The sequence below is a fragment of the Aphis gossypii genome, chromosome 2 (genome assembly GCF_020184175.1).
Source record: "Aphis gossypii isolate Hap1 chromosome 2, ASM2018417v2, whole genome shotgun sequence".
Classification (NCBI taxonomy): domain Eukaryota; kingdom Metazoa; phylum Arthropoda; class Insecta; order Hemiptera; family Aphididae; genus Aphis; species Aphis gossypii.
Window position 1 is genome coordinate 15,409,539 of NC_065531.1, and position 23,764 is coordinate 15,433,302.

The following is a 23,764-nucleotide window of genomic DNA, read 5'->3' on the forward strand; positions in this document are numbered from 1 at the left end:
GGAACCACAAAAATAGCTACTATGTTATACGTATATACCTATATATAGATATGTCGAACCCCCGCAACAGCATTTATGTTGTCACTTTATATAATATTATGTTCATGTACAAAAATCTGTCCTTACATAATATTATACGGCGCGGTCCATTTAACGCAAAACAAATCATCGTTTCAGAAAATATTTATATACGTTTTTAAAAATATTCCTTTTACATAAACAATTCAAATCGTTACAAAACAACATTTTTAATCGTTATATATTTTAGTATTTTATACTTTTGAATGAACCATTTACATTTTAAATTTCATGGACACAATACTAAAAAAGAAAATATGAATTTTTGTAACTAATTCAAAGCTATTAATAAAACATTTTTTTATCCATTTTTATTTCTTTCTAAGTCCTACAAATTACTAATACGTATTCTATTATTTTATTTTAAATTGGAATTAACTTTCATTGTTTTAATAAATATATTATACACCTGACATCGCCATGGGCTGTATAGGCCCACAGGCCACAGATCATAATACATTATAATAAAGAATAATTTAGTTTAAAGTACGATTTGATAAGAGTTAACCAATTGCTCACTGTATATTTTACAATACCTAAGAAAAACTTATTATTTAGTTATAATTATATAATAAAATTAATACACTAACCGAATTTTTTGCGAGTATTAATACATAATATTATAATATAATATATTATAACCTGCAATAATAAATTGTTTATGATGATGTAGATAGAATTCGATTGAACAACAATATTTTCATATCTGAAGGTAAGAAAATTTGAACACAAGCGCAATTGGTACACTGACAATAAACAAAAACTTTGTTCTAAGCGCAATAATTGGTCCATACCCTATTTTATGTCAAGAATAATGCAGCGGGGATGTAATGTTTCGAACTCCCCAAAGAACACTATGACAAAGAAACGAGTTCTTTGTGGGCAGTTAATTGCTAGATGTGGGTAAGGGAGAGGTTCTAACAGTGAAATGACGGCGAAGTGCGATATTTTTCAAAATAATGAAGTTGATTGATTAATTCTCACAAGAATTCAGCGTAAGAGTTGGGTGAAAGATTTGAACAAAAAATACGATAATATTGTATTTATATAGATGATTCTGAGAGAAACTGCAGCTGCATACTATATTAATTAATAACGACTGCGCGTAAAAGTTGTTTGGTGTTTTAGTGTTTTAGAGTAAAATTTGTAGTTGGATGAAGATTTTTACTAGGGATAGAATATTATAGTGAAAGCTAGAAACAACGAAATTGTCATTTTTCACGGATGACTATGTAGATATATTATACGAAATATATAAGTTGCTCAATTTGGATTTTTTTTAGAGGGGTGATTTTTTTTTTGGCATTGATGAGCATTTTAGGAGCCAAACTTATCAAGCAGTTATATATAATATAAAAGCCGTCAGGTAAAAATAAATAAAGAAGAAAAAGTACATACCTACTGAAAATATACATTGAATATAGACAGGTTAATGAAATTATCTATTTTTAATAATTAAAAAATAATATTCTGTATCAATAATAAAAAACCAGAGAACTCAATTTTGTCGAATAGTATATGTTTCGAGTGTAGGTCTAACATCACTCTAATCTAATGGATAAGTTAAATTTGAATTCAATGTCAAATTATTGTAAATAAAAAACGGTTTTGGGAGATGAGGATGAGTAGATCAATATATGCCATACAAGAAAACTTAATAATTTATTATTATGTATTTTTAATTCGGTATAGGTCGAACTAATATGTTTGCCAAAATATTGTATGTATATGTTTTAAGTCTTTTTTTTTTTGCTGTAATTACATATATTTAAATCGTAAATCATAGTCTCATAATTAATAAAAATATTAAATACTAATATATATAGATAACTGAAATTAATACATTCTATCTTTTTTTGAGAAAATAATATATTCAAATATTATACAATATTACATGGAAACTAAAATTATAGTTTATGGAATAAAATCAAACCGTATAACAACTATACTGTAAAATTTTTGGTATTAGATACTTAAATATATCAGCATTTGTTGCTGTCAATATCAAATATTAATATATATATTAAGAATTTTTTTAATTAATTTTATAATTTTCTTTAACTAATTAGTATTATTTAATTCTCAAATGCTTCCACGTGTATAATTTATTACTGTATACCTACTACTTACAATTTTTTTTTAATATATTATAAATTGTTTATTTCAATAAAATTATTGATTAATAATAATTACACATCTCTCTCCCACCTATATACAATGTATGTATATATTAGTTATCGAAGTTAACATAATTTATACTTTGCAATAAAATAGCTTGGTTAGTAAAAAAAAATTTAAAGCATTATTGAGTTCGCAGTTTTTTAAATGAATATTTTAATATTAAAAATTATCTTAATGATGTATTTCGATCACAGTTAATTGTAACGACTAATAAGTAATAAGAACAACATTAATTTAAAACTGCATAGAATTCTATTAAAATTAACATTTACTTTTCCTTTATATTTATTACATTATACATTCCGATTTAATATATATATTTTATCATTAAACTAAATATAATATTAATACCTACAAATAATCGCATTTATGTTTTTGACGATAAAATGTATGTCATATTTTACAAATAATACAATATTCTATCCTTATTATTATATAATTACATAACTCTCTTTGGTTTTTTTCTACTTTAAAATTTAAATTTTACTTTAATATTTATTTCCACTGTTTACTTGACAAAGTAGAACAAAACACCAATTTATTCGTACAACAAATAACTGTTTATATACTGTTTATACATGACAAGTCGTCTTGATTTATTTAAAATTGCTGTTCTACTTTTATTAGACGTTTGAATAACACGATAATGTATGAAACATGTCTTGATAACTGATAGTTATAATTGTTAAAATTGTATATGAGTCTTAGCTAGTCTTAGGTATATTATTTAAATTTTTAGTTATTAAATTAATATAAAATAAAGAATTGCTTTCGTGAAAATAGAATTACTTTGAAGTTTTTAATAATAACACTATATGAACTACCTGTATGTAATATTAAATTTTAAATTATGATGCGAAAAAACGGATAGAGTATCTAAATGACAAACGTTAAAATAAAATAGCATGAGAATTAATTTTGTTATCATTACACACAACAAAAATTATAGGTATAATTCAGATCACACTCAACTGTATATTATCGGTAGCTATATTATATAGGTATATTTATACACCTTCGGGCTACAGTAGTGCCTTTATAATTTATGTAGCTTACATTTTGAAAATAATGATTAATAAATTTTAATATACGTGACACGATATTTATTATTACATTATAACAGAAGCTCTCAATTATTTTCATAAATTATACATTTCTGATTCTGATATCTGTTGTATAATTATATTTATTTATAAAACTTATATGCAGTTAGAAGTTTTAATGATCCGATTTCATATAAAACCATAGTGAATTATTTAAATTTTTTTTTAAAACCAATTCGATGAAAAATTGGGATTATCCAAGTGAAATTTATTTGAGTACTAAATAATATTATATAGTGAAAGAGGTATCACAACTCACAAGGACGGTTTTTAAGAGTTCAACAATAACTATATTGTAGTATTACAGTATAAAAACACAGCAGCATTACACAAATTAATATGCCATACCTAGGTTGGGCTATAAACCTATATAAAAAAAGAAACATATTGAATGTTGTAAAACATATTATGAAATAAACAGATGTTTGGCGTATTTTAAATGAAAATTATTACTTTATATTTTTTTAAATAAATAAAGTGTTTAACGTAATAAATTTTTAGTCTTAAAACGTACATGTTTTACCTTATTATTATTTTATCAGTTTTGATAAAAAATGCCTATTTTTTTTAGCTTCTATGCGAAACAATAAATAATATATTATATAATATTATATTTCTAATAATAAATTACCAATATCTGAGTTTTGTATTTGGCAGCAATAATAATAACTATCCTCATATCTTAAAAATTGAGGGTGGTTTCTGGTAACAAATTGAAATTAGTTGTTACATTGAGAGAATTTTTACAATATAACAATCATTTGACTGATTTTGTTTAATTATTATAAATTTAAAAAACGAATAACTAGGTATATAGATTTGAAAATTTTTGAAAATATTTAAATTTATTAGGCATGATAATATAATATAATTTCCAACAACAAATGTTACAAATGTAAACGAAAAAAATTGTAACAATACAATTTCTACAATAGATACGCGATTAATGATGAATATTATGAAAAATTCAAGTAATTACATATTACGAGCACAATACACCTATCTTATAATTAAATTAATCAACACGGTCTTACGCAAACGTGAAAATTATCATTATGAGACCTGTTATTATTATAAAGCAAAAACCTTCCATCTTGATTTTAAAATGAACGCATACTTGAAAATAACATTATAGGAAGACAAAATTATAAAACAACGCATCATAAACTTATAGATTCTTGATTTAAGTTTTGTTATCAAGTATAGCCGACTGCTGTCATTAAGTTATTACATATAACGATTAACTTGGTGAAATTTGACATTGATCGATAAATATCCATAATTTTAAAACGCGTTCTATATAAAATATATTATTCAATAATACAATAAATTATAATTCGTATCATCCAGTTGCAACTTTATCTTACAACCACGAAATTTTAGGAACAGTTATACGTAATGTCGTAATCTATAAGATGCTGTAGTAGTTAAATACAGTGGCGTAAAAAAAAAATGTGTACCCAGGGCAGCAAAATCCTAAACACGCCTCTGGTTAAATATTGTAATAAATATAATAAAACTAATGCAGAAAATACAAATAAAAATCATCTACTCGTACACATGTTTATTCTAAAATTAAAATATCTATGAAGTATAGATTATTCAAGTTTATATTTTCAATACGGTAATACGCATACAACATAAATATGTAATACCTATATAATTAAAACTATTAATCATAGAGCATTTTTCAAATGCAAATCTAATTATTTAATTCGATTTATTCTCATCTGGAGTAAAACAAAAGATACTTATTGATTAATAGATAAATAGAATTAATAGATATTTTTAGAATTGTTATGGCTTGAACGAAACTCATTGGTATGATAAATAAAAAATACGCATCTCTTTAGACTGCAATTATTATACCCACATAAAATACAACACCTTCAGACTTTCGCTGATCAGCTTTTCTCCCCTTCCAGCTCAATACACTACTGACACTTAACAGGTACAGTATAGGTACACCCATAGATAATGCTTTATCCTATATAGTTATGTTTTAACTTATAACATAATGATATATTCATTATTCATGTAGGTACCTATAATAAACTATACCTACATAGTAATAACATTATATCTCTAAACATATATTATAATAATATACGGTACAAAGAAAACATTAATATATATGTTCAACATTTTAAGAAGCAAATTAGAATTAAATGTTGTACATCTGTCGCTATTCAAATATGTAGATTACTCAAAATTAATATTCATGAATTTTCTAACGTATAAGTCATTTCTGAGGAAACCAGACTTATCAGAGATTCAATCATCGTAACAACTTTATAATAATAGAAATTATGTCATGTTAAGGAATTCCTTTTTTTTATTGTATATTTTCCAAATTAAATTCAATACATATTATATTATTTCGATCGCAAATGAATTCAAACTTTTCATCCTCAAAAGCATTAGGTATGTACTCATATAGGGGAGTTTGCATCTATTATTATTTATCGTCGAGTTTCATTTACGCACATCGTATTTTTTTGCACGAAATTCATATAATTATTATTAATGTATACGACACGACACGCGTAACCCCGACCTTGGTACACTAGCGAAATCACGTTGCGCGGTCGTCCGTCAGTGTGTGCGGATGCACATATACCTACACGGACGCGCGTGTACCTATACCTATATAATACGTTGTGTGCCATGCGTGTATGCAGCGCGCGCGACCGACCGACCGACCGACCGAGAACGGCGGCGGCGTATCACGGTGGCGGGCAGGTGTTAGCCGGCGGCAAACGAAATTTATTTTTTTTCTTCCGACGACGGCGACGGGCGAGGAAATCCCCACATAGGTGTACGTACAGCGCGTACATAATAATACATTTCGCGTACTCATATATATATATATACCTATATTATAATATTATAAATATAATATATATATATATATATATGTAAGAGTGATACGCGTACTATATAGGTAAAACACCGCCGGAAGGGGAAACGTAGGAGAGGAGTGCGACGTTGCCGTTACGCGTATATGTATATACATCTACGATGCCGCCGCTGTCGGGATGCTGACGACGCTGCCGCCGCGCGAATGCATATTGTGAAAGCGGCGGCGGCGGTCGACGCGTTGCGAGGTTTATTGCACATCGAACCGCGAGAGTCGGGTCTTCCGGTTGCGGTGGGGGGGAGACCCGCGAGAGAGCGGCTTTTGTGTTGCCACGCGGCGTTTTCGGCGAAGGGCGGAATTCCGGGCCAGGATATAGGCATAGGGTAGGTCAATAAAACGTTAGCCGGCCGCGCAAACGGAAGGGTGATGCAGGCCTCCTGCGTGGCACGTGCGTGCGTGCGCGGGACAAGGCCTTGCCCCGCGCCCGCCGTCCGTCGTACTATATTATTATGTTCGTGTGCCGGCAGACAACGGAACCGCGGGCGTCTAACCGGAACGGGCGTCTAATCCCCGCAAGGGCGGAGCGCAAACAGCTGTTGGCGGTGGGGTGGGACCGAGTAGGGGTGTGCGGCACCGTACGCCGCGTGACGTTTCGTCTTTGTGTCGGCGCGACGGCCGTCCGTCGTCCTCCCCCTCGCCCGCCCCGTCGCCGCGGCTGCTGCAAGCGAACGTTGCGCGCTTTGGTGCACCCTCGGACCGACGGGGACACCCTTTCCGTCCATGCGCGCAACGTAAAATAATATAAATATAATAATAATATTAATAATAATAATAATAGTAATAATAATAATAACAACAACACGTCGGCCGTCGATAAACGTTCTATATGTCTTTCTTTTCGGAACGATATTATTTAGCGGGTAGCGTCGCAATATTTCTTCGGTTTCGTTTTGAAAGGACTTCAACGCGGACGACAACGAAAACGCAGTAATTTCTTATTCGACACTTATTATTGTATACCTCTCGCGGATATGACGATTCGGTAACGGATTACATAACCACTCCATTTTTTTACCAAACGATCGTTGAAATAATACCTATAAAATAATTCAAGTGATTTCGAATTGTACGCAAACCGAAATATCTAAAAGAATACTAATCGCCACTCAAATACTCACTTCAACGCATACACCTGCTCTGCACACACAAAGTCTAGAATTGACAGGGCACCCACACTCCCACTCAAAGACAACACTTCACAGTTTCTTTGATAAATAAAATATTTCTAGGAGATATGTTCAACATAAAACACTCAAATTTTAGATTTTGAAAAAGATAAATATAGATTATACTTTCAGACTATATTATGTATCTATAATAGCCTATTACCTATAAAGTATTTACAAACTTGAAAGTTGAAACAAAATGGTAGAAGTATGTATCATTAAAAGTACACTACTTTTATTTCATGATAAAAAGTAGCAAAATATCTGTAACTTACGTTTAACGGCACAAAAGCATTTATTTTTTAAAAATATAAAAGTTAGGTAATGTTTGTCCTGCGTTTATCTTAATAACTTTCCAACGATTTATATCGGCTTAGAAGTGCCGTGCTTTTCATGAGAAATAATGAAATAAATATAGCTATAGTTCCGTAAATATTTTTCTTTGTGGTGGCAAAACGAAGTGTATTATAAGAAAACGTCCAACGTGATTTTATTTTTTTTTATGAAATTAATATATTACATAATAATTAGTTATTGATTGTCGAATAAACATAATGAGTAAGTATTTAAAGTCATTTTCTTATAATTTTTTACAGTAAAATATTGTACAAAACTAACTCATTCTTACTATAATATGTATAATATTGTTAAACTATAAGTACATTGTAGAAAAAACATGAATACCAACAGTATACTTAAGTATAAAGTTTATATAAGACTGTTTTTTAAAGTTTTTCTAGGATACGGGAATATGCAAATTTTATTTTTTTCTATTACTCTGTGAAATGTGAATGTTAAATGAAATAAAGTTTTTTTTTTATTAATATTAATTTGATGAATTTAAATTATTCTAGAGCATTTCTAACTTTATTGTTCAATATGCTTTTATTTGTATTGTTTTGAATATTTTTCAAATAAAAGTTCAAAGCAATTCAAAGACCTCCCCTCGAGAATAATTTAAGATTTTTTTATATCCTTGGGGTGTGATCAGTAGAAAATGAAAAATGGTTATCGGAAGTTCTAGTTAAGCTGAAAGACCAAATTTTTTAAAATTTCAAAGAAAAGCTTTTTGATATATAAATGTACATAAAACGTCAGAAACCGACAAATAATGTAGTCATGTAAAATTAAAAATATTAGGTACCTCAAAACATTTCTGAGAAGATATTGGAAGCAAATCAGCATCATACTATTTACAAATAAATAATAAATAAACTGTGAAAAAATTATTGGAAAATAATTTCCATCAACGGAGAAAAAAGATTTTGTTTGACTATATAATACAAATAAAAGTTATAGTTGTATAATAGATCAATTTAATATCAAAATGTCTTTACTTAAATAATAGTCTATGCATAATAAATAATAAATATATATTATAATGATTGTCGGTAAGAGTAGCAGATATGATTTGAGATTTATTTATTTTTATTCATTAAGTCATATACAGGGTGATTCACCAAACATTAAAGAAGCGTAGTCCTGTATAATAGTAATGCCAACTTTTATTTTAGAAATGAAAATTATTCCTTTACATCATAAATTAATAATAGATAATATATTTTGAAAACACCGATGTACCTATGTATCTAAATTAAAATGAATAGATATTTAATTAAGATAATAGTCATTTTAAAAATGGTTTTATAAAAATATTAAATATATTATACCTTTGTGTACTATATGCATGAATGTTTATAAATTAAATAATGAATTATCTAACATTCTATTTTAATTTTTAAGTAACTTAAAAACTACTCGTTCAGAATGAGACTTCCTACTTTATTTCGATTCAGATGCATTAAAATGATTTGATTAACAAATTATAAGAAATAAGGAAGACCTTCATTTGAAAAATAAAGGTTTTTATTAAAATAGAACACTCTTTAAATGGTATAAAAAAATTTAATATTTCAAAATATGGTTTATAAAAGAATTTGATAGATCCAAAAATCAGAACCAAAATAAATAAATACTTTAAGGAAAAATTCACTCTGTATAAATAGTTAATTTTATTGTTCTTGAGTAGGTATAATAATTGCAACAAATGTTGGATCAAACCCTGAGATTTGTATAATATATATATTATAAACGCGATTACCCAATTTTTGCGAAGATTTATTACCACACCCGCACGTGGCACATCTATAAATCGGATCTTCCGGAAAATCCACCGAGATTTTTATAATCCTGTACCCAATTGTAATTTATGCGAAAACATCACAAGGATTCAAAAGGGACAGTCATGGAATCAGCCATTGTTGAACTGAAGTAGTGAACGGTTTTATTGTTTTCCCGGCTTACCACATGAAACATCGTTGGTGATATTGAAAAATTACCAATATACAAAAAAACACAAAACTACAATTTTACGTTTTTTTTTGTGAAAATTCAGATAAATTCAAGGTTAAGAAAACCACAATGGTTATTAATAATCAATCGAAATCTATTGCCATTGAAATAATAATAGTACATAACATTATACCTGTTATTTTATGCCAATGAATAAAAAAAATACATTTTTTAAGATTCGAAAGAGAACGGTTTGTGTGTTTATTCTACAGTGTTGTTTTTTTTTATGTTTGAAGGTAAAATAGTTTATTTAATGTAGAAGAAGATGCGATCTTCAATTTTGAGAAAGATTTCTTATAAGAAAATGGGTAAAAAATTATCAATTTTGACAAAATCGATTTTATCATACATACACAATACTTATTTATATTGTTTGAATTTTAAATTTTGAAGAAATTTTTGAAATTGAGAATTATTTTATAGATTTATAGACGATTGTCTCTACTCAAAATCTTTTTAGACCGTATATAAGGACTTATCAATGAATTTAATATGACACATCCATCAATGCAGTGACCTACTAAATGACGGGTAGGTACATCAAAGACCTACTATACAGCAGAGCAACTTCCGGTTTTTCTTTAATCCATAGTTGCTATCTTTATAATTTCCAAAATAATTAACAGTTTCTAACAATTTATAACATGTGTTAGGACACCTTTAAAATAATTTTTATAAAACCTAGATAATAACGCAATAATATAACGACAAAAAAAAAATGAACAGTCATCATTTTTATTTAAATTTTAACTACACTGCAGTACTTCACATTTGTCGAATTTGTTCAAATAATTACCAATGTTTCATTTTCAATAAAACACAATATTTATTATTAGTTTTCCATTGCATCGAACATGTTCACGCTTTTACATATTATTGAAGTATACCGTATACGAATTTACGCGCAAGCTGGCAACGTCTCACCATAAGCAATGTGTCAATCAAAAATTATGTTTTGGTTCTGGTTCGCGTACGCTGTTGCCAACTATTCCGAAGACTTATTATTACTATTATTATTATTATTGTACGCTGATAATAATTGACCGAATTTTTAAGGCCAAAAACCGTGTGGCACTGTCCCAAGTTATCTTTCACTATTTTGACGTTGGTTTTTTTCTTACATTAGTCAAGAGATCCAGATAGAATGGACATTCCTATTTTCTTGTCATTTTCAATTTTTTATAGTCATTTACATTGGAGTATATATTTATATATATATCAATAGGATAGCCAAAGGTCATAAGAAATATCACTGCAATTACATTAAGTTTATGCAATTCAAATGGATCCATCTACAATTAATATAAGATATTTTAATATTTAGACGATTTCTTTTCCAAAAAAACTAATAAACTTCAGGTGTCCAATAGTTGATGATAGATTATAATTAAACCTTTACTAAATATATTGAATACATTTCTCTAAAATGTAAAATTTAAAAATAAATGTTCCGAAAAAAGAATACATGCCAACAAATCAAATTTGACAATTGCAAGTATCAACTAGAAACACTTAACTCATAAAATTAGGGGAAACATAATTATGCAGCCATTGGTTTTAATATATGATGATAAAAATCATAACATTTTTAAAAAAGAGAAACACATGCAATAAAATGTATGTACTTATAGAAAAATAGATAAGCTAGCTTATATTTTAATAGCAATTCATATTCTAAAATATATGGATTATAAGTTTTTTTATGTCATTCACTATTCACTGGTCAGTTATTACGATCTGATAAGATACATAGTAAACAGTAAGTAATAATTGTTTTGGATTATACATTTACAGAAGTTTTCATGGTAATGACGTATTACACATAAATTATTTATGGTAAAATAAAAAATTACATCATTGTTTTTAAAACAGAAATTGTAAAATTCAAACATAAATGAAACAATAAATGGAAATCACTGAATTTGTTAGTATTGGAATAAATTATTTATGCTTTCTATTGGTTGAAAATAAATCAAATTGATTTTGGAAGTATATTAATAATAAATGAATTATAAAAATATAAGTTAATAAAAACAATAAAAAACACATGCATTATTGGTTCCTCCTAAGCCATTAAATTCAATGAAAGTTTATTATATTAGTTGCAGAATTGTAAAATTAAAAATATAAAATATAAGTATCTGAAGTATCTTATATCTATAGAAAAAAAAATAAATACATTTTTAAAGATTTGAGTAGATCCCTAGATTACCTACTATGTAACTAATAAAATATTGAAAAGCAAGATTTATAATAATTGATAAAATACACAATATATAGTATACATTGATAAACAGCATATTATTCATAACAACAAAATTAAAATTAAAATAACTTCAACAATAATCATTGATTATTTAAATTATGAGTGTTTAGTAATTATTGTATTATATAAATAATTATAAACTTTAATTTAACAAAGTAAAAAATTTTTATTGAAAAAAAAGGTTTCATCGAGGCTTAGCGAACCTAAACATTTGTATTCTACAAAGAGTAGATAGCAATATGTTGACTAAATTAACAATTCAAAGTTAAGTCTAAGAAAATACAAGCACACCAATTATCTAGGTTTTTAAAGAAAATTTGATATTGCTTATGTCTTTCTAATTCAAAATAATAATTGATATTATATGTACCTAAGGAAAAAAAATAATAACTTTTTATTTATAATAATAAAAATATTATTTCATTTTGTATTTTTTTAAATAGATTTTAATAATAACATATACTTTGAAAATATAGTTATTTTTATTCCCATAATTATTATTTATCTTTTAGTAAAATACTGAATGTTACAACAATAATACAAAAACTGAACAAAACACGACGATCATAGGTTTATCCAAATATGATGATTCTATAAATTGGAATTGATTTAAAAAAATACTTGGACATCAACATAATATTACAATAAATTATATAGAAATCAAATGGTTTTGACTTTTGATCATTGTATATCTAAAATTTCAGTAATGAGATATTTATAATTCAAATCGGGCATAATAACTAAAACAATTAAAAGAAAAATTACTAAATACCTACTACAGTTAATAATTTGACTAATAAATTACTTAGAAATTATTTGAAAAAGTTAAAATATTAGATATTTTGAATGGTAAATTATTTAGTTACATAATATTGTTGTTCGTAGCCTATGAATTTAAATGAATTTATTACATTGGATATAATTAAAGTACATACATTGAAAAATTCAACAACTTTATCTTATTAGGCACATTTATCCTTTAACCAAATCTTGACATAATGAATTTATTTTGTATTCATAAATTATATTTTATTATTTTTATTTAAAATTGCATAATTTGAATGGCATTGTGAAATATCATGTGTTGTTACTGAATGATATATTGATATTGAGTTATTCATAATAAAATTATCGGTCTCTAACTAATACTAAAATAAAATTAATGGTAGGTACCTAGTATGCAATTAAAAATGAATTTAAAATATTCATAGTAAAATTAATAATCTATTATTTAACTAGTACCATAAAAGACGGATCTTACCAAACTGCGAAAGTAGCTAATCCCGCCTTTCTTAATGTGTGGTACAAGGTTTTTGTGCTGAAAAATTATTAAAAAAATATAATTTATTTAGTAATTACTATGTGTACCTACAAGTGTTAGTTAACTATTAGAATTTCTAAACACTTACATTTGTTGAGAGATAAAGATTTTTATCCTTGAGAAACAAAACTGTTATATCCCAGTAGGGTTTTGGATTATTACAATCATAAACCCATACCTGACCATAATGTAATGGACAGATGTCGCCATTGAGAACTTTCTATATAAATAATAAAAGTATTATTTACTACCAAACATTAATAAAAATGATTGAATTAATTAATTAAACATTATTCAATATTTTGAACTATTTACACATATTTTAAAATAATTCAAAATTTAAGCTATATTATATATACATTTTAAATCTATAAATTTGAATATTTATCAAGATATCATGTCAAAATTAAATGTTAACAAGTGGTTTGTGTTAATAAAAAAAAATGTACAGTAATATTTTTTATTAATACGTGTTTAAGAAATACTTAATTTATTAAGATAGAAAATATTTCTAATACGAAATACGAAATACCAAGAGTCACTCAAGATTAACATAAAAATAAACATCATGCCTAATGCCTTGAAATCATAAAAATATTATTCAAAAATAGAAAATAAAAAAGCTTCTTGAAAGGAAAATCTAACTTAATATTTATCAAAGTTAATTTAGTTGAAACAAGTAATGAAAAACACGTTATTAAACACAATTTAATTTAAAAAACTATTATTCAAATATTAAAAAATTGATTTGCTTCAAATTTCGAGTTCAAGTGATTATTATTTATTAATAATCACTAAAAAAAAAATATATACCTACATTAATACAAATTATATTTAAAAATAAAAATTGTTATAATGAATCAAATGATTTACAAAAGATAAAATTTTAAATAAATAATTCAACTTGGCCTCCAATTGATATTCTAAACTTGGCTGAAGTTCAAATAATTAACATTCTGATTAAGAACAATCAACGCAATAGGTATAGAGCTGGAATAATAAACAAATAAAAAATGGGCTGTTCCTCAACCTCATAATATAAGTCTAATTATGAACAACAAAAAAATACAAAATACTAGGTCAGCCAATAAAGAAATGGTTAAATTTTTAATGATGTTACCTATTTTGTATAATAAAAACTAATTAGATAAATTTTAATCTAAGTATTTAAAGTGGAATTTAGTTTTTTCTTTATAAATAATTCAATTATAATTTTAAATATTTACATAAAATATAGGTTATAATTTATAAGGCATTTAATAATGAAGAAATTAAGTAATTATATAATATAATACAGTGATGGCCAACATGAATGTGTTCGCAAGTCATATGGGCAAATACAATTAAGCTGATACGTTATTAAATAGGTACATTTTATATAATTTGATAAATCTTAATAAATGCCTACCAAAAAAATTAAAATACATAACAATAATAAGTAAATTTTGATTTTATAAATAAGATGCGAGCCACAATTTGGTCACCCCCGATATAATATATTGCTTAAATATGTTACATCTATCTTAAACATTTTAGTTAGGATTTAATTTCGATCTAAATTAAATGAAATATACTAATTTACATCAATTAAAAATACAAAAGTTTTTTTCTTCCAAAAATAAAAAAATATAACTTGGAGAAGTTATCAATAATTTTTCTTTTCTTTTTTTCTATGTTCTTATTATAAACTCAAATTGTAACAATAGAAAAATATTTTTTTTCTGTTTAAAAGCTTAATTAAATTACCTGTATAATTTTGGCTTCTTTTTTTTTTTTAAGATCCCATGTTCTGTAAAGTGAGAATTCCTATAAAAAAACATTAATAGTTATAATTGTTATAAGAAATATACATATAGAACAAGCATTTAGAGTTAAGACACTTGACTGGAAAAATAGATATCTTTTAATTCAAGTTCTCATGGTATACTCTACACATAAAATAAAATTTACTTCTGGATGCTTAAACATGTGAAACATTTTGTTGCTTAGACGAAGCGTCAATATCCTGTTTTCATCAGCCCCCATATTTTGGTAACACAATAACACGGATTCGTGATTTTCTATTGTTCTCTCTTAAAAAAAATAAATATAATATATTATTAAGTATAACGACTAATAAACTAATAAGCAAGGGTACAGTTTTCAACAAAATTACCTATTCCTACGTCTTTCCAAACTTCCACAATTGACCAGTCGTAAGATGTGCAGATAACTTCTTTGGCTATTTTGGAGCATATCTGTTCGGGAGTTGTCTTCGGAGTAACTGAAACTGTTTCACATGTACCATCAACATTATAAACTTTAATCTCCGCCTGAAACCATCGAATTTACATAATTACTAATACTATTATTACTACTTACATATTATGGAACATCTTCAAGGACAGTAGAATTTTATATTCCAACTAAATATGTCAAAGTTTATAGTAGATACAAGAAAATAATGCTAAAAAATTGTTGAACTTATATCAATAACATAGCGTTGTTGTTGTTGTTGTTGTTATTATTAATTATTAGTATGATAGTAATATTATGATGATGTTGATAACATTGGTTCTGAAAAACAATTCATGGAGGAAAGCATACGTTCGTTTACCGCGTTTTATTTTAATTTTGAATTGCAACTGTACAGTGCCTACTACCATTGATTTTATAATATACTTATATATTATAAAATCAATGCTACTACCTATATTATAGCTATCACTTTATAATTTGTGGCTTATTTGAAAATTTGAATAGTATTCAATCTTACCGACGACGGAAGGAGCTCCAATTGGTTATCGTCATCTTCGAATTGCTTGTAAGGCAATGACGAAGACATGTCGCGCTTAGGAATTACTTGCTTAATCAAAGACCAAAATCTGTAAAATTTTAAAATAGGTATTCATAAGAAAAAAAATCACCATATTTTTATTTCACGATAAAAAGCATTAGCCAATAGTAGAGTCGGTCGACGATAACCGGTTTACATTAGATCGTATATTTTTGATGCTTAATATTAACACCCATCAGTCAACATATTATTATTATATATTCATGCCTTTCATCTGAAATCTATGCATACTGTGAAATATTATAATAAATGTAACGGCACATGCAATTCATATCCATTATTGATAATATTATCTACAAGGAGATTATTACCAATAAAATTTATCGCTAATTCTGTAGGCGAGGATCGATTCAGTTTTTTTGTAAGTATACTATATAATATACCTAGTCAATATTGTTAATAGGAGTAGGAACTCATTTTCTGAAAATATTTCTCCAATATTATTATAATCTCTAAAATCTATACAAAACGTTAAAAACAAGCAACAAAATTTTACCGAGAAAATAGATTTAGCCGGTTCTCTAACTCTAGCCTAGTGGCTCTATATGGTTAGGTATATGGTATGTATTATTGAGTTCGCTTGTTCACGCCCTCCTACTGCGTGATGTATTTACTCGTTTATCTACCTCTCGACTAAACATTAAAACTGACATAACTATGTTTGAATACTTAATGTATATTAGTAATTCAGATTATAAAATATTTACATAAATCTGGGCAACATCTTTGCAGCTGCCTAATACTATACAGTATCATGTTGAGACACGAAATCAACATGACGAAATACCCTGTATATATAAATAACCATAAAGATACCCCCTATCGTGCTACAGCTAGCGTGTCACGTAAGAGCCGAATATATATTCAAATACTTGCAGACAGCAGTGTATTCAAGTATATTGTTATTTACAACTATATACAGGGTAATCCATTTAAGTGTCTATACAATGTACGCATTGTACACTCTAAGTTCTAACACTCGTTATTTTTGGTGCCTTAAATTTTTTGGAAACATTTTTATACATAATTTGATGTGACGGCCATAACATTATTCGAAGTGTTTCGATATATAGGTACATTATAGTCGAATTTTGGATAAGAAGTAAGTATAGTAACTATTAACTAGTTAATTATTTATGGTTTTATAAGTGTTAAAAATTTAGCCAAGTGGCGTTGAATGGTCCACTACTTCGATGATCCTCTACATTATTAATTCTTATATGTTAATATGTTATAATGACTACTAAATTATATAAACTTCTTAGAATGGTGCATTTAGCTAATAAGGACATCTTCTTTTTTTAAATTATTTATATTTAAATTTTAAATTTTTTGTTATATCTATACAATCAATAAAAATTCAATTATAAGTTTAAATTTAAACTAATTATCACTATTTAATAGCTGTTATATGCAGGTTCAACATTTTATTTTAATTTATTGAAATACTCCAAAAAATATTTTATTTCAAAATGTATAATGTACTGTCAAAAAATAAAAACTTAATAAATTATAACATTATTAAACTATAGAAATATATATAATATATATTATATATATTAAAAAAATTTTGATTTCCAACGACAAAAAATTATGTAAAAATAAAATATTTTCAAAAGATTCAAAACTTTTTGAATAATGAATGTAGACACTTAAACGAATAACGAATTGCTTTATACATATTTATACCAAACACGTGTTACCGACCAACTGTATAATGTATATATAATATTGTATGCGACGTGATACGACTCCATAAAGTGTCGGCTCAAACATTTATTTGTCACGAGGTTGTTTTTATAATTTTTATTTTTTCCTGCACCTGCCGTCTCTATTTTGGATTTACTATATTATACTGTTTATGTATATACCTATACTTATGTATTAATAATGTGTACATGAGTTTATTATAAATTATAATATCCGGACACAAGTATATACGTCTTATTATATACTTTAGATAATCATGAGCTCGAGACTCAAGTCTCAAAATAATATATTTATAAACACCTTTTTAATATCATCTAAGAATTTACTGTCACGTCACACGACACGCTATAGTGCTATACAATATAATTTTAGTGTATCGTGTTTACTGTATAGGAATATATTATATTAGCCTTTAAGCATATAGAATTCATTTGTAGTCTATACTTTACAATTTTTATCTTACTATTATATATTTAAATGTATTGCAGTCGTTATAAGAATACATCAATAGGTAATTTAACTTATTTAATACCTACTAACCTATTATTTTTTAATAATCTATATTTGAAATCCTGTTAATGTTGTTACTGCATATGGAATACAATACTGTGACTGTATTAACCTAACCAATCATCTTAAGCAATGCGTCCTCAGTGATTTTTAATGATTATGTCGGTATTAAAAAGATTTCACTTTTTTACATTTCTTTTATCATTATAAAGCTAAAGCTAAAATTAGGTTACAAATTATTTTACTAACCACAAGAGGTACCTATAGCAGTTTTTTTTTTTATTAAAATATATATTAACAATCTCCATTTATTTTACATAAGGCAGAATAGATATAATAGTAAATTAAATGATTTGATACTTAAGTCTTTATAGATGCTATTTAATGTTTGTACGATAACGTGTTATAAATTATTAATTTTTAAGAGAATGTATTACAGGTACTTATAAATGAATTGTTAATTATGACATATTGACATGTACCTATTTAGAATTAAATACTATATAGTATTAAGCTACTCAATAACTTAGCTTGTGGTTTTGATGTTGTAATATCCTCCCGTGACTGTGCTTATACAAAAAAATATTTACTAATAGTGTTTAAGTGCTTCAAATATGATAATGATATTTTGGTTTTATTTCACATTTAATGATATTATTGTAGACTATTAATTTATGATTTCGTATTTGAGAAGGACTACAACGGAGAGTGTATGAATCCCACCCAAGTTGTATTCAAATCTAAATTTAATACACTCTAAAAAATTTCTGGTTATGTGCTTGTACCTATATATCTTTACCAAACAGCCACCATCGCAGTAATACCAGGAATATTTATTTATAATTAGTAATTATGAAACTGTGTTGACATTTTAATAATATGTCTGTAGAACAAAAAATTTAAAAATTAATTACTGGTTAATCAAACCAAGTGTTTTTTAAACTAAAAAACTCTTTCACTAAATTTGTGGATTATGTAGATTTGAACAACTACTGGTTTTTAGTGCTTACCAGTGCCTGCAGGTGCTGACAATGCTTTTCAAACAGAAAAACTGATAAAATACACATTTTGGTTAGTTTCTAATGAATGTAGGCCTACGGTTAATGACATTTCTCTCCTCTCCATCTCCCTTGATAGGTAAGCGGGTTTTTTTCACTGGTAAAATTAATTTTTAATTGGCGGGGGGCCAACGATTAATCTAGCACTGTACGGGGACACCGAATGTATGCTAATAAAGAGTGTGACTAATATATTTCTTAGCAGCAGATTCAAATAATTTTAATGTTACAAAAACTGATACTTAAACAATAAAACTTGATACCTACCTATACAAATTGGACTTGTCACATATTATATATATAAAAAAAAATAGTTCATGTAATGTAATAGGATATTTAAAAAGATAACTATACACAATGACTATACTGACTATAGAACATTAATTTAACTATACACATAATATTATGTATGCAGAGATTTTATTTCCGTCACAAACGCTTATTTTACATTCATAAATTTACAATGTACAAACATTTGTAATCCTTACAATTTAAATATTAGGTAGGGTTTTATATTTCAATAGAATTATATAATTTATGTATTTTAAGGATTTAAAACGATGAATATATATTGGTGTTACAATAATGATGACTTTATGAGTAGTAAAAATATTTAATTTTTCAAGTTTGAAGGCAGTGGCTAATAGGAAGTTGGATCTAGTTAATGCTTAGGTAAAAGTAAAAAACTCTCAGTCGGTACTTTTCAAATAATAGGAAAAAAATGAAAAGTTAGGGATAAATGAAAAATTGTACACAAATAAGCCAGTTTTAGACAAAATCGATTGAGTATTTTGTTATTATTCAAATGCATATATAGCTGTATATATAGAACTAGAGCTCTATAGCAGTGTGATTTTATAATTACATTTACCTATATTTATTAAAAGTTCTAAAATTTAAAAGATACTTTTGCTATTTCATGTTATTTATAGAAATATTTGTAATCTTTAAAATTTTTTAGTTTATTCTCGAATTATGGTTAAAATTTTTATATACGAGTAAAAATGCTTAAAACTGTAATATATTCTAAAATATGTGAATATTATTTTGTGCGTAACAATTCATAAAATGTTTAATTTTAACACCTAAGGATTAGAACTGTATACTTAGTATTAGTTTTATTAGTTAATACCTAGCATATACACAATATCACATGATTTTAATATATAAACATGGTCGATTGTTTTCAGTATAAATATAAATATACGCCGTAGGAATTACAGTCATTTGGAAGCTTGGAACTATATTCCATAGTTAACGCATAATGTTTATCTTGGAATATTTTATTGCATATACGCCGTGGCTAAATATATTTTACACAACGAAGATGTACGTTCTACAATCTAAACAACTATAAGCATTTATAATTTTATTAAATTTAGTAAAAGTTCAGTAGCAAGAAATAATATAATTGAAACCGGTTGGAAGAAATGGAAGAATATATTATAATAATAATATATACTGCGCATAATATTTGAAACAAGATTTGATTCGTTGCATTTCAATATTTTATTCTTTCTACGCATATCACTATGTTTTCTATTTAAGTGATGTATTACATTGATCATCACAAATAACTTTTTAAATAATTTATCTAAATGTAAACATTATAAGGCAAAGTCATCAGCCAGGATTATCTTCTTGCCCTCTAAACACTCATAATGAACATTTCATTTATTATAGGTATTATTATTAATTATTATGAACTATCTGCCAATTGGCATTTGGTTATTAAAAATTAAAATCGAGCCAAAATATTGAAGTACAAACTATCGGAAATAATAATTGTAACAATTATTATAATTTTATGTTTAAAAAATAAAGGAAAGCTGGTTCTGCAGCTGTCCTACTATATAGGCAAGTACATTACGAAAAAATTGTACTTATACTTCATCATTGAGTAAGTTATTTTAATGAATATTGTGTATAAATTTAATTCAACAATAAATCATTGTTATCAAATTTATGAAAAACTATTTTAACATAACATCTCATCTCGATCAACCTCGATTTCAATAAGGTATTCTGTAATATTATATTAGATAATTATGTTATTTATGATACCCTATATAAGAATAATAAGTTTAACTCAAATTTATTTTTATTAACAATTCTAACCATATCATACCGACATACTAGAAAAATATCACAGTTAAAACCCGAAATCCGTCAAAACTAGTTTCCACAAATCCCTTATTTGGTCAATTCTGGTTTTGACTATAGTTAAAACTAGAATTAACCACAGGTGATAAGTTAGTCAAAATTATTTTAATTGAAATGCGTGTATTATTCGAGTTTTTAATACTATACCAAAACCCCACGCTTTGCTTTTGAAAGAGGTCGAAGATGCGATACCTATATGTAAATTTAAACCTATTATAATGGTATAAATAATTAACTTGAAGTCAGTCTAAATATAATAATATTTTAAAGATGTGACTGTAAAGAATATTATAAAAAATATCAAAAATTGTAAAATCTGTAGTCACAATTTATTTTTTAAAAACGTTTTAACTTAGAATTATTTTTAATGAATTTCATAAAAATCGCGAAAATTAGTAAATTATTTTATTAGAAATTTAATATAAATAAAGAATTGTTATTTTTTATACAATGATTTATAATTGAATTCAAATTTAACAGACTTATATTATTAATAGTGATCCACTTTTCACCAAATGCATAGTAAAGCGGTACTCACCTGCCTTTTTAAAAAATTCTTATCGTATGCGATGTAGAATACCTAACTAATGTAATGTTTGATAATTTTATAATGTCATGTGTAAACAATTTTAATGATATAATGTATAGTATATACTATATATATTGTACAAGCGCTATCTAATTTCGTCGAAACACCGTCAGAGTCAGAGGCTGGTATTGGTTGAGTGATATTTTTTCCAATCCAATTAAACGCTTGAAAGCGTTTGATAAATTTATCTTCGAGTATTTTTGTTGGCCTAATCTACCTACTACAATCCTACATTAAATATATTATACAATCCTCCAAACGACGGCAACTATCTATAGTTATATATTAATAATTAATATATAGGTACTATATATTATACTAATGGTGATTTTACTTTTAAAAAAATATTTACATATATATTTAGTTCCGATATAGCAATGGCAATATAGGTATTTATATAAGTTATAGATACTATTTTTCAATAAAACTAAAAATATTAATTGAATTTTGAATCAATATAAAATTTTAATATTATATGTTTCAATAACTAGTAAATACTTAATACTAAATATATAGCAGTTATAATATATATATATATAAATATAGGCATTTATATTATTATTTATAAGATTACTTTTCTGCGTATAATATAATACATTAATACCTATAGCATTAATATTACATAATATATTATAATATAAATATTATCAACACAATTTCAAATATGTCTATAACCCTATGTATAACCATAAGCAAGAATTGGGGCCTAATATTATCAGTGTTGTCTCCTTGGGTTTTTTTTTACAATATTTAAATTTATGAGCGAGTATAAGCTTTATTCAATTTTAATATTTCACATACTCATAACACGCCTTAAATTAAATAATTGTAAAAACCCAACGAGACAACACAGATAATTGTCTTACACCTTAAGTTTGATAATAGGCAATTCTTTATAATATTTGAGCGAACAACGCAATTATGTAGGTATGACGTCTTTTAAAATACTAATGAAAACGCCAAAACACTTAAATAAGAGTACCTACATTGATTCTAATAAAATATTATTCTGTTAGTAATATTAAATACAGTTGACAACTCGCATTTTTTTAAAGTAATTTTATCTAGTACGAGTATACTATAGTAAATAATAAATGAGAATAGTCTGTATTAGTTTTAGACTTATTTGCAGTAAAAAAAAACAAATATTTTATTAATATAATATTTTTATCATTATTTTTAAATACTAATTTTTCTGTACGGATTCCATAAAATATATGGATAGCTGTAATAATACGCATGAGGCATGAGTAAAATGTATACAATTGGTAAGTATACATAGATGTTGTATAGTGTTTTAGTGTTTAAGGAAAGTAGACTTATGCAAGCGCCGGGATGAAGGAGCTGCTTTGTTTGCAGCAGCTTCAAATTACTTAAAAATATTAACCCCTTCTAAAATTAAATTAAAAATCCACATACGCCTATGCGTTTCTACAATATCTAGGTCATAATATGTGTAATGTATTGGTTTAATTGTACTTAAACTTAAACATAGATAACAGATTTTTGAT

The 23,764-nt window shown here is 26.2% G+C and overlaps 1 protein-coding gene across 3 annotated transcripts in view; it reads right to left on the reverse strand.

Moving 5' to 3' along the window:
• LOC114128327 (growth factor receptor-bound protein 14-like) overlaps positions 1-23,764 on the reverse strand; it is an 86,501-nt gene that overhangs the window by 29,179 nt on the left and 33,558 nt on the right. For all 3 annotated transcript variants that reach the window (XM_050201420.1, XM_027992814.2, XM_027992815.2), the window contains exons 2-7: positions 16,143-16,251; positions 15,543-15,699; positions 15,338-15,459; positions 15,134-15,193; positions 13,476-13,607; positions 13,328-13,384 (exon numbers count right to left, since the gene is read on the reverse strand). In XM_050201420.1, the coding sequence (XP_050057377.1) occupies positions 13,328-13,384; positions 13,476-13,607; positions 15,134-15,193; positions 15,338-15,459; positions 15,543-15,699; positions 16,143-16,251 (637 nt within the window). The remainder of the gene's footprint in view (positions 1-13,327; positions 13,385-13,475; positions 13,608-15,133; positions 15,194-15,337; positions 15,460-15,542; positions 15,700-16,142; positions 16,252-23,764) is intronic.